At 44.9% G+C, this 13,319-nt stretch overlaps 1 protein-coding gene across 4 annotated transcripts in view; it reads right to left on the minus strand.

Moving 5' to 3' along the window:
* PTPRO (protein tyrosine phosphatase receptor type O) overlaps positions 1-13,319 on the minus strand; it is a 555,000-nt gene that overhangs the window by 461,654 nt on the left and 80,027 nt on the right. For all 4 annotated transcript variants that reach the window (XR_013215987.1, XM_077267281.1, XM_077267279.1 and 1 more), the window contains one exon: positions 2,922-3,080. Coding sequence is in view for 3 of the 4 variants with exons in the window: in XM_077267281.1 (XP_077123396.1) it covers positions 2,922-3,080 (159 nt within the window). In the remaining variant the exon portion in view is untranslated. The remainder of the gene's footprint in view (positions 1-2,921; positions 3,081-13,319) is intronic.

A 13,319-nucleotide genomic window follows, 5' to 3' on the forward strand; every position in this document is an offset into this window, starting at 1 on the left:
ATATGAGTGTCTGAGCAAAGGGGCTGAAGACTTATGACCATGTGATATTTCAGTTCTTTTTTATTAAATTTCCAAAAATGTCTACATTTCTGTTTTTTTCAGTCAAGATGGCGTGCAGAGTGTACATTAATGAGAACAAAATGAACTTTGTTGAATTTACCAAATGGCTGCAATGATACAAGAAGTGAAAAATGTAAAGGGGTCTGAATACTTTCTGTCCCCACTGTAGGTCTGCCTTACTCCAATCCTACTTACGTCGTGATCTTGGCCGAGCATATATATATATTTGTAAAAGCACAAGAGAGGTACCAGAGGTCTGCTCCGCTGAGCCATATACAGCAATGATCAGACAAAATCACCTACGCTCATGTTTGAGTTTCGTCACTCCATGTATACATTTCTTTTTAACCCCTTCCTGAAACAGGGATTTTTTTTGTTTTAGTGCTTTTATCCATAACTTTTTTATTTTTCCATTGACAGTTGTATGAAGGCCTTTTTTTGCGGGACAAGTTGTACTTTTGAATCACACCATCCAGTTTATCATGTAAGGGACTTTTGAAATGGGGAAAAAAATTCCAAAATGCAATTCAGCCATTGTTGGTTGAATTTCTTATTTCCAGTGTTCATTATACAGCAAAATTGACCAGAAAATATAATTCTCCAGGTCAGTTTGATTATGGTGATATCGAACATGTATAGCATTTTTTTTTCACTGAAGTGGTGAAAGTTGTAAAAAAAATAAATACAAATGTGTGCTTGTGTCGCTATTCTCGAGAGCTTTTCCAATTTCCGAAGCTCTGCGTAGACTTTGCGCTCTGAAACAATGTTCCTTTTCTTATCATTTTGGGGCAGATTTGATGTTTTGATCTCCTCAGAAGAAATGCAATTCTGGCTTTTCGATGTCCTTTCTCGTTACATTGTTACCTGGTCGGGTTAATTACATTTATATTTTGATAGATTGGACTTTTCTGAATGTAGCAATACCACACATTCTTTTTTTATTTCCTAATGTTTAATGGGTGAAAAGGGGTTCATTTCAACTTTCGTAATTGTTATGCTATTTCATATTATTTGAAAGGTTTTTGCTTTACTTTTCCCTTTATTTTCTGTCCCCTCAAGGGATTGAACCTGTGATCATCTGATCCCTTGTAATACATACAATTACAATATACCACAGCATTGCTGCATAAAGCAAAATTCACAGCCTCCTATGGCTTTCACAGGAGTCCCGTCATGACAGGCATTGTGGTCTTCTGCAGACCCCTGGCTGCTAAACCATCGGCACCCCATGGGACGTGCGCTTTAAGTACTTCTGGCACATATTAGAGACAGATGATGACTAAATAACACAGCCATCATCTGCCGGCAAAGATTCGGGCTCAGTTTCTGAGTCCACATCAGAGTCAGTGAGCCCTCGCATCACCTACCTGTAGGTCATGCGTCAGTAAGGGTTAATAGTACAGTAGAGCACCACATATACATTTCTAAAAGCCATATACCTGGCGTAAAGCTGGTTGAACGTAAGCAGAGCTGTGCCACAAGATCACTTCAGTCTATGGCTCTGCAGAGCGCTGCCGCCTTTTTTACTTTTTTGGTGTTTTTTGTTTTCACAATCCTTATTCTAAATGTCTTCTAGATTAGTATCACGTTTTCTATATTTCCGGCTTCCTACAAACAGTATGTAACTTATATGTTGTTGTATATGGATTTGTCTGTGTTGTACCATCATGGTGGCTATCCTTTCTGACTGTGCCACATATACACCTTATAGGAGTTGTCTGGTACATTTATATGATTTCATGCTGACTAACATGTAGAATCCGATCATTATGTTCTGTTAGAAATTGTCTCTTTTCACATTCTTGGTGCTTATCACATGAATGTTCTATATGTGATTTTCATACAGATGACCATGACCCAACCATAGACGAGGGCAGAGTGTGAAAACAGCCGAATCCTAACAGTACTCTAACACTATTTCAGAATCTTTTTATGGGTGAAAATAAAGTTTACAAAAGTTTTAATAAGAAAGCAATGTGCAAAGGTGCTTCACTGTGTAACTTTTGTTGACAAAAACTAAACAACCAACAAAATATGATGTTTGATGAATTAATCAAAACTGTGAGCAAAATATGCAATTTCAAATTCACAGACTTTTTTATAGCATCCAGTTCTGTTCCTGAACATAATATATTAACTTTTGGAGGCGTTCCCATATCTATGTAGTAAGTTTGGTCCTGTTCCTGTATCTATAAAGTAATCTTGGTTTCGGTACAGAATCTATGTAGTAAACTTTGTTCTGTTACAATATCTATATTGTAAGCTTGGTTCTGTTGTTTTGTGAATGTAGTAAGCTTAGTTCTGTTCCCATATCTATGTAGCAAGATTAGTTCTGTTCCTGGATCTGTGTAGTAAACTTGATTCTGTTTCATTGTCTCTATAGTAAGGTTCTGGTACAGAATCTATTTAGAAACCTTGGTTCTGTTTCTATGTAGTAACTTGGTTCTGTTCCCATATCAATATAGTAAGCTTGGTTTTGTTCTGTATCCATGTAGTAAGCTTTTTCTGTTCCTGTATCTATTTAGTATAGCAAAGCTTTATAGTCAATCTGCAAAAAAACACAACAAAAACGATTAACTCTGACCACTCATAAGCAAGATCAAGTAAGTTCACAGTCATGGAAAGTTTCAGAGTCTCTTCTAAGCCTTTCAATGAGAGGACAGCCTACAGGCACTTAACAGTTGTGGCATGTGAAGGAGGCAGAGGAACCCCCTCTGTTAACCACCAGTCTCAGGGGGCAGCATCTACTGCAAATAGCATGGGCAAGGTTCTTGTGTCAGAACCATCTCATAAGAACAACATTTATGGCACTGCTAAAAGGGGACATGCATGTTTTTATGTTACAATAACAGGACCCTGACCTTTGTATAACATCGTACGGAAGTTTCTTCCTTCCCAATAGCTGATATTAACTCTCGTAAAGACGTTGAACTTTTCAGGATAATAAACTTCAAACACAACTCCAGTCTCTGGGGATGGGTGATAATCATGGAGAAGAACCCTGCTGACCGGAAGAGGCTCTGCAAGAAAGACAAATGTCACAGGGATTTATGGTAAGAAAGTAACAAACCACCTGAGGCTCCATAATGTGATAGTTGTAGACCCCAAACAGCTGCCATGTCCCCCAAAGCCTTATATATGGAAGGAGACACCTTGGATACCAGCTGTATATATGGGAGAAGGCTTGGATACCAGCTGTACCCCAGATATAAGGAATGAGAAGGCAGGATACAAGCTGTACCCCTGATATATGGGAGGGGAAGACCTGGATATAAACTGTGCCCCTGAAGTATATAAAGAAGGCTTGGATATCAGCTACAGTATATCGCCGATGTATGACAGGCCAAGGGCCGGATACCAGCTGTACCCTTGATATATAGTGGGAAAAGACTTGGATACCAGCTGCATCTCTATATGTATTGGCGTATAAGGTTTGGATACCAGTTTTACCCTGATATATAGGAGGACAAGACTCAGGCCCAAAGCTGTATCTCTGATTTGTGGGAGGAGAAGGCTCGTATACCAGCTGTATCTCTCATATATAGGACGACCAGGCTCAGATAACAGCTGTACCCCTGATACATGGGAGGAGGATGCTTGGCTACCAGCTGTACCTCTGATACATAGGACACGAGGGCCCTGTGTCATAGAAATCTCCAGTGATGGGCATTCACCCTATCCTCCTCTCTCACACAGAATCTCTCAAGGATAAAAGAGCTGGCAATCTAAGAATCTCGTTGAAGTAGCATTGCACAGTTGACATATGGGAAGTGAGGAAATTACGCATAGCTAAGAAGTGACAAAACTAATTAAGACTCCCGACTAAGCACAGGAAAGAAATATATCTTGGTACCGTGTTAGCCAGTAGATAGCCAGTTTTTCAGTTAGCAATTAAAAGGTATCAACCACTGAGGACTCTCAATTCTAAATATTTTTCTACTGAGCACAGGTAATTAAACAGGAATGATCTTTTATGAGGTCCAGATAACAAAAAGACATGTGTTTACACATGGATGGAGAATAATAATAATAATAATAATAATCTTTATTTATATAGCGCCAACATATTCTGCAGCGCTTTACAGTTTAACAGTTTCAAACACAACAGTCATAGGTAACAATGTTAACAATACAGTAATAAAGCAAAAATAAGACAAAATAAGCCGCCCCTGCTCGTGAGAGCTTACAATCTACAATGAGGTGGGGAGATACAAAGTACAGGTGTGTATTTATAATGATGGTCCAGCCATCTTCAGGGGGTGGGGGGTAGATGGAGATAGTGAATGGGTTACACACACACACAAACATAAAATGACTAATTAGGGAACGTGATAGGCCGCTCTGAACAAATGAGTTTTGAGCGAGCGCCTAAAACTATGCAAGTTGTGGATGTTCCTAATATCTTGGGGTAGAGCATTCCAGAGGATTGGCGCAGCACGGGAGAAGTCTTGGAGTCGGGAGTGGGAGGTACGGATTAGTGCAGAGATTAGTCGAAAGTCGTTTGCAGAGCGCAGCGGTCGGCTAGGCCGATAGACAGAAATGAGGGAGGAGATGTAAGGGGGTGCCGCACTGTGGAGAGCTTTGTGGGTGAGAACAAGTACTTTGAATTGTATCCTGTAATGAATGGGCAGCCAGTGTAATGACTGGCGAAGAGCGGACACGTCCGAGTAACGATTAGCCAGATGGACGACCCTAGCTGCTGCATTAAGGATAGACTGGAGAGGGGAAAGTCGCGTGAGGGGGAGGCCAATTAATAGAGAGTTGCAGTAGTCCAGACGGGAATGGATTAGGGCGACAGTGAGAGTTTTTGTTGTCTCCATGGTGATCAAAGGGCGGATTCTAGAGATGTTCTTTAGGTGTAAGCGGCACGAGTGGGCAAGAGATTGTATGTGGGAGGTGAAGGAGAGATCGGAGTCAAACATAACACCCAGACAGCGTGCCTGCTGCCGGGGTGTTATTATGGTGCCACCCACGGAGAGGGAAATGCCAGATTTAGGGAGGTTAGTAGAAGGCGGGAGCAGAAGAAGTTCAGTTTTGGAGAGGTTGAGTTTCAGATAGAGAGCGGACATGATGTTAGAGACTGCAGACAGACAGTCAGTGGCATTCTGTAGTACAGCGGGGGTAAGGTCAGGGGCTGACGTGTATAGTTGTGTGTCATCAGCATAAAGATGGTACTGAAAGCCAAATCTGCTGATGGTCTGTCCAATTGGGGCCGTGTAGAGGGAGAAGAGAAGGGGGCCAAGGACTGAGCCCTGAGGTACCCCGACAGTGAGAGGAAGAGGAGATGAAGTGGAGCCGGAGAACAGAACACTGAAGGAGCGTTCAGAAAGATAGGAAGAGAACCAGGAGAGAGCAGTGTCCTTAATGCCTAGTGACTGGAGCCTAGAGAGTAGGAGAGGGTGGTCAACAGTGTTGAAAGCTGCAGAAAGATCGAGGAGAATGAGCAGAGAGTGGTCACCGTTACATTTTGCTGTCAGAAAGTCATTGGTCACCTTGATGAGTGCAGTTTCTGTTGAATGTAGGGGGCGGAACCCGGACTGTGAAGGGTCTAGGAGGGAATGAGTGGAGAGGTAACGGGTAAGGCGGGAGTAGACTAGGCGCTCCAGGAGTTTTGAGATGAAGGGGAGATTGGAGACTGGTCTGTAGTTGTTTGCGCATGATGGGTCAAGGGTGGGTTTTTTTAGTAATGGAGTAATGATAGAGTGTTTGAAGGAGGAGGGGAAAATGCCAGAGGAGAGGGAGAGATTAAAGATTGTAGTTAGGTGAGTTGTGACGACTGGAGAGAGAGACTGGAGGAGGTGTGAGGGAATGGGGTCGGTGGTGCATGTAGTCGGACGAGAGGAAGAGAGGAGCTTGGAGACTTCTTCTTCTGTGATGGGATCGAATGTGGAGAGTGAGCCAGGGGAGATGTAGGGAGGGATGGGAGTCATTGCACTTGGTGTCTGGGAGCGGATTTCCTGACGGATATTGTCTATTTTCTCTATAAAGTGGGAGGCCAGGTCATCAGCACAAATGTCTGTGATAGGGTCTTGTGCTTTTTTGCCTGAGGAGGGAGTGAAAGATGTCAAAAAGTTTCTTGGGGTTGTTGGATAGTGATGAGATCAGAGTGGTGAAGTAGGTCTGTTTGGCAAGGTGAAGGGCAGAGTTATAGGTCCTTAACATAAATTTGAAGTGGATGAAGTCTTCTGGTGTGTGAGTTTTCCTCCATAAGCGTTCAGCACACCTAGAGCATCGCTGGAGAAATCTGGTTTGCGATGTGAGCCAGGGCTGTTTCACTCTGTGTTTGGAGGTTCTGAGGGTGAGGGGAGCTACTTGGTCTAGGGTGCTTCTAAGAGTGTCGTTGTAGTGATGTACAGCCAGATCAGGACAGGAAAAAGAGGAGATTGGGGACAGTGATGAGTGTAAGGAGTCTGAAAGTGTATGAGCGTTAATGGCATGTAGATTTCTGAATGTGTGGTAGGTAGGAGGGTGCTGGGGTGGGCGAGGAGTTGTGAGTGTGAAGGAGAGAATGTTGTGGTCAGAGAGGGGAAGTGGTGAGTTATCTAGGTGGGAGATTGAACAGAGCCGGGCAAAGACCAGGTCCAGGGTGTTACCGTCTTTGTGTGTTTCAGAGGTTGAGAGCTGTGAGAGGCCTAGGGAAGTGGTTAGTGATAGAAGCTGGGATGCAGATGTGGAAGTGGGGCTGTTAATGGGAATGTTGAAGTCTCCCAGGATAAGGGTTGGTAGTTCTGAGGACATGAAGTGCGGCAGCCAGGCTGAGAAGTGGTCCAGGAAGTGGGTGGGTGAGCCTGGGGGCCGGTATATGACCGCTACTCTGAGGGAGAGGGGACGGAAGAGCCTGATGGTGTGGACCTCAAAAGAAGGGAATTAAAGTGAAGGAACTGGGGGTATAACCTGGAATGTGCATTGGGGGGACAAGAGTATGCCGACTCCACCACCAGGTCTGTTTGTGGGTCTTGGGGAATGGGAGAATTGTAAGCCACCATGGGAAATGGCAGCAGGGGAGACAGTGTCAGAGTCTTGGATCCAGGTTTCAGTGAGGGCCAACAGATTGAGAGAGTTGTTCAGAAAGTAGTTGTGCAGGAAAGGGAGCTTGTTACATACAGACCGTGGATTCCAAAGGGCACAATTGAAAGAGAGCGCTAAGGGAGTGCAAGTAATGTTAATAAGGTTAGTATGGTTTTGATATGAGGTAGGGTAGCGGTTGAGGTTGGGGGATGGGGGACCGGGGTTGGGGGATATGTCCCCCGAAATCAGTAGGAGTAACAAGATAAAAAGCAAGTCGTTTTTTGAAATGTTTGAAGTTTTTTTGTGCAGTGTGTTTGGATAAGAGGAGGAGAAGTAAAAAAGTCTCCTTTGTCCCTAGGAAACACATCCTGAGTAGAAAGGAAACTTTACAAATGCAACTAGCCATTTGGGCACTGGTGTCATGGTCCCAATGGCAGGGAATTAAACACTTAACACGGGCAAAAACAGGACGAGCTCTAGGGTGATGGAACCTGAGCTGACCGCGATCCTGAACCTCAACACTCAACTAACAGCAGCCGGGGAACTGTTGTGAATCCGCTTTTGGGCTCCCCTGGTGGTTGCTGGTGGTACTGGTGACTTGTGTGTCTTTGCTGTCTCAGTTCACCTGCTCCCATCAGTGTTTGGGAGTTTCCTATTTAGCCTTGCTCTCCAGTCATTTCCTTGCTGGTCATCATTGTAACCAGAGCCTTCGGTTGCATGTTCCTGCTACTAGTCTGCTGATCAGCTAAGTGGACTTTGTCCTTTTGTTTTGTATCTTTTGTCCAGTTTGCAGTTTTGTTATTCTCTGTAGCTGGAAGCTCTTGTGGGCTGAAATTGCCACTCCTGTGTCATGAGTTGACACAGGAGTCTTAAAGTAATTTCAGGATGGTTTTTTGATAGGGTTTTCAGTTGACCGTGAAGTCCTCTTTTGTATCCTTCTGCTATCTAGTAAGTGGACCTCTCTTTGCTAAATCTACCTTCATACTGTGTATGTCTTTTCCTCTAAACTCACCGTCATTACATGTGGGGGGCTGCTATCATCTTTTGGGGTATTTCCCTAGAGGTAAGCCAGGTCTGTTCCTTCCTCTACCAGGGGTAGTTAGTCCTCCGGCTGGCGCGTGGCATCTAGGGTTAATCAGGTATGCTCCCTGGCTACTATTAGTTGTGTGGTAGATTTAGCTCACGGTCAGCTCGAGATTCCATCACCCAGAGCTCGTCCGTTATCTTTGTGTTTTGATGTTTCCCTGTCATTGGGAATCATGACAGTATGACCGGCCCGTGTTAAAGTTACTGGCAGAAGAAAGGAGAGAAAAAGAAGTCTGTAGAGTTTTTTTTGTTTTTTGTTTTTTTTTCCTATGTTTGCTCCATAGTTGGATCAGTTGTATTTCAGCTCTAATTACAGCCTTTGCCTTTCTCTCCTTCTAATCCTTGAATGGCTCTGATCTCACCTGTTTAAAGATGGATCCTCAGAGCTTGGCTGCAGGTTTAAATAATCTTGCTACTAAGGTTCAAAATTTACAAGAATTTGTTATACATACTCCGATGTCTGAACCTAAGATTCCTACACCAGAGGTGTTTTCCGGAGATAGATCTCGGTTTCTGAATTTCAAATATAATTGTAAATTATTCCTTTCTCTCAGACCTCACTCCTCTGGAGATCCTGTCCAGCAGGTTAAGATTGTGATTTCTTTGCTGCGAGGTGACCCTCAAAACTGGGCATTTTCATTGACACCAGGGGATCCTGCGTTGCTCAATGTGGATGCCTTTTTTCTGGCTTTAAGGTACCTTCACACGAAACGATATCGCTAGCGATCCGTGACGTTGCAGCGTCCTCGCTAGCGATATCGTTTCGTTTGACACGCAGCAGCGATCAGGATCCTGCTGTGATGTCGCTGGTCGCTGAATAAAGTCCAGAACTTTATTTGGTCGTCCGATCGCTGTGTATCGTTGTGTTTGAAAGCAAAAGCAACGATACCAGCGATATTTTACACTGGTAACCAGGGTAAATATCGGGTTGCTAAGCGCAGGGCCACGCTTAGTAACCCGATGTTTACCCTGGTTACCAGCGTAAAAGTAAAAAAAACAAACAGTACATGCTCACCTGCGCGTCCCCTGCCGTCTGCTTCCTGACACTGACTGAGCTCCGGCCCTAAAGTGAAAGTGAAAGCACAGCGGTGACGTCACCGCTGTGCTGTTAGGGCCGGAGCTCAGTCAGTGTCAGGAAGCAGACGGCAGGGGACGCGCAGGTGAGCATGTACTGTTTGTTTTTTTTACTTTTGCGCTGGTAACCAGGGTAAACATCGGGTTACTAAGCGCGGCCCTGCGCTTAGCAACCCGATGTTTACCCTGGTTACCCGGGGACCTCGGCATCGTTGGTCGCTGGAGAGCGGTCTGTGTGACAGCTCTCCAGCGATCAAACAGCGACGCTGCAGCTATCGGCATCGTTGTCGCTATCGCTGCAGCGTCGCTTCGTGTGAAGGTACCTTTAGGCTTGCTTTATGAGGAACCTAATTTGGAGATTCAAGCTGAAAAAGCTTTGATAGCCCTATCTCAAGGGCAAGATGAAGCGGAGATATACTGCCAAAAATTTTGTAAATGGTCTGTGCTTACTCAGTGGAATGAGTGCGCCCTAGCGGCAAATTTCAGAGAGGGCCTCTCTGATGCCGTTAAGGATGTTATGGTCGGGTTCCCTGCGCCTACAGGTCTGAATGAGTCCATGACAATGGCTATTCAGATTGATCGGCGTTTGCGGGAGCGCAAGCCTGTGCACCATTTGGCAGTATCTTCTGAAAAGTCGCCAGAGAATATGCAATGTGACAGAACTCTGCCCAGAAGCGAGCGGCAGAATTACAGGCGTAAAAATGGGTTATGTTTCTATTGTGGTGATTCTGCTCATGTTATATCAGCATGCTCTAAACGCACAAAGAAGGCTGACAAGTCTATTTGCACTTTACAGTCTAAATTTATTCTGTCTGTAACCTTGATTTGTTCATTATCAGTTATTACTGTGGATGCCTATGTGGACTCTGGCGCCGCCCTGAGTCTTATGGATTGGTCCTTTGCCAGGTGCTGTGGGTTTGATTTAGAGCCACTGGAAGTCCCTATACCTCTGAAGGGTATTGATTCTACCCCTTTGGCTAGTAATAAACCACAATTCTGGACGCAAGTGACTATGCGTATGACTCCAGACCATCAGGAGGTGATTCGCTTCCTTGTGTTGTACAATTTACATGATGTTTTAGTGCTTGGATTACCATGGTTACAATCTCATAACCCAGTCCTTGACTGGAAAACAATGTCTGTGATAAGCTGGGGATGTCGGGGGGCTCATGGGGATGTACCTTTGGTTTCCATTTCGTCATCTACTCCCTCTGAGATTCCAGCATTTTTGTCTGATTATCGTGATGTTTTTGAAGAGCCTAAGATTGGTTCTCTCCCTCCCCACAGAGATTGTGATTGCGCCATAGATCTGATTCCTGGCAGTAAATTTCCAAAGGGTCGTTTGTTTAATTTATCTGTGCCTGAACATGCTGCTATGCGAGAGTATATTAAGGAGTCCCTGGAAAAGGGACATATTCGTCCTTCTTCATCTCCTTTAGGAGCTGGTTTTTTCTTTGTGTCTAAGAAGGATGGCTCTCTGAGGCCTTGTATTGATTATCGACTCCTGAATAAAATTACAGTCAAATATCAGTATCCGTTGCCTTTGTTGACTGATTTGTTTGCTCGCATAAGAGGGGCTAAGTGGTTCTCTAAGATTGATCTTCGTGGGGCGTATAATTTGGTGCGAATTAAGCAGGGGGATGAGTGGAAAACCGCATTTAATACGCCTGAGGGCCATTTTGAGTATTTAGTAATGCCTTTCGGCCTTTCAAATGCACCTTCGGTCTTTCAGTCCTTTATGCATGATATTTTCCGTGAATATTTGGATAAATTTATGATTGTGTATTTGGACGATATTTTGATTTTTTCTGATGACTGGGAGTCTCATGTTCAACAGGTCAGGAGGGTTTTTCAGGTTTTGCGGACTAGTTCTTTGTGTGTAAAGGGTTCAAAGTGTGTTTTTGGGGTTCAAAAGATTTCTTTTTTGGGGTACATTTTTTCCCCTTCTTCTGTTGAGATGGACCCTGTTAAGGTTCGGGCTATTTGTGACTGGACGCAGCCTACTTCTCTTAAGAGTCTTCAGAAATTCTTGGGCTTTGCTAATTTCTATCGTCGATTTATAACTGGGTTTTCTGGCGTTGCTAAACCTTTGACTGATTTGACTAGAAAGGGTGCTGATGTTGCCGATTGGTCCCCTGCTGCTGTGGAGGCCTTTCGGGAGCTTAAGCGCCGCTTTTCGTCTGCTCCTGTGTTGCGCCAGCCTGATGTTTCTCTTCCCTTTCAGGTTGAGGTCGATGCTTCCGAGATCGGAGCAGGGGCGGTTTTGTCGCAGAAAAGTTCCGATTGCTCAGTGATGAGACCTTGTGCGTTCTTTTCTCGTAAATTTTCGGCCGCTGAGCGAAACTATGATGTTGGTAATCGGGAGCTTTTGGCCATGAAGTGGGCGTTTGAGGAGTGGCGTCATTGGCTTGAGGGTGCCAGACATCAGGTGGTGGTTTTGACTGATCACAAGAATCTGATTTATCTGGAGTCTGCCAGGCGCCTGAATCCTAGACAGGCACGCTGGTCGTTGTTTTTTTCTCGGTTTAATTTTGTGGTCTCATACTTACCGGGTTCTAAAAATGTGAAGGCAGATGCTCTTTCTAGGAGTTTTGAGCCTGACTCTCCTGGGGATTCTGAACCTGCTGGTATCCTTAAGGATGGGGTGGTTTTGTCTGCTGTCTCCCCAGACTTGCGACGTGCTTTGCAAGAATTTCAGGCAGATAGACCTGATCGTTGTCCACCTGGTAGACTGTTTGTTCCTGATGATTGGACCAGTAGAGTCATCTCGGAAGTTCATTCTTCTACTCTGGCAGGTCATCCTGGAATTTTTGGTACTAGAGATTTGGTGGCTAGGTCCTTCTGGTGGCCTTCCCTGTCTCGAGATGTGCGTGTTTTTGTGCAGTCTTGTGATGTTTGTGCTCGGGCCAAGCCTTGTTGTTCTAGGGCTAGTGGGTTATTGTTGCCCTTGCCTATTCCGAAGAGGCCTTGGACGCACATCTCTATGGACTTTATTTCTGATCTCCCTGTTTCTCAGAAGATGTCTGTCATCTGGGTGGTGTGTGACCGTTTTTCTAAAATGGTCCATTTGGTGCCATTGCCTAAGTTGCCTTCCTCATCTGAATTGGTCCCTCTGTTTTTTCAAAATGTGGTTCGCCTGCATGGGATTCCGGAAAACATCGTTTCTGACAGGGGAACCCAGTTCGTGTCTAGATTTTGGCGGACATTCTGTTCCAGGTTGGGAATTGATTTGTCTTTTTCGTCTGCATTCCATCCTCAGACTAATGGCCAGACGGAGCGAGCTAATCAAACTTTGGAGACTTATTTGAGGTGTTTTGTGTCTGCAGATCAGGATGACTGGGTTGCCTTTTTGCCGTTGGCAGAGTTTGCTCTTAATAATCGGGCTAGTTCTGCCACTTTGGTTTCCCCTTTCTTTTGCAATTCAGGGTTTCACCCTCGTTTTTCATCTGGTCAGGTGGAATCTTCGGATTGTCCGGGAGTTGATGCTGTGGTGGATCGGTTGCATCGGATTTGGGGACAAGTGGTGGACAATTTGAAGTTGTCCCAGGAGAGGACTCAGCAGTTTGCTAACCGCCGGCGTCGTGTTGGTCCTCGCCTTCGTGTTGGGGACTTGGTGTGGTTGTCTTCCCGTTTTGTCCCTATGAGGGTTTCTTCTCCTAAGTTTAAGCCCCGGTTCATCGGTCCTTATAGGATTTTGGAGATTCTTAACCCTGTGTCCTTTCGTTTGGACCTCCCGGCATCTTTCGCTATCCATAATGTATTCCATCGGTCGTTGTTGCGGAGGTATGAGGTACCGGTGGTTCCTTCTACTGAATCTCCTGCTCCTGTGCTGGTAGGGGGTGAATTGGAGTACGTTGTGGAGAAGATCCTGGACTCCCGTATTTCCAGACGGAGACTTCAGTATCTGGTTAAATGGAAGGGCTATGGTCAAGAAGATAATTCTTGGGTAACTGCCTCTGATGTTCATGCCTCGGATTTGGTTCGTGCCTTTCATAGGGCTCATCCAGATCGTCCTGGTGGTTCTCGTGAGGGTTCGGTGCCCCCTCCTTAAGGGGGGGGTACTGTTGTGAATCCGCTTTTGGGCTCCCCTG

The sequence above is a fragment of the Ranitomeya variabilis genome, chromosome 5, assembly GCF_051348905.1.
Source record: "Ranitomeya variabilis isolate aRanVar5 chromosome 5, aRanVar5.hap1, whole genome shotgun sequence".
NCBI lineage: Eukaryota > Metazoa > Chordata > Amphibia > Anura > Dendrobatidae > Ranitomeya > Ranitomeya variabilis.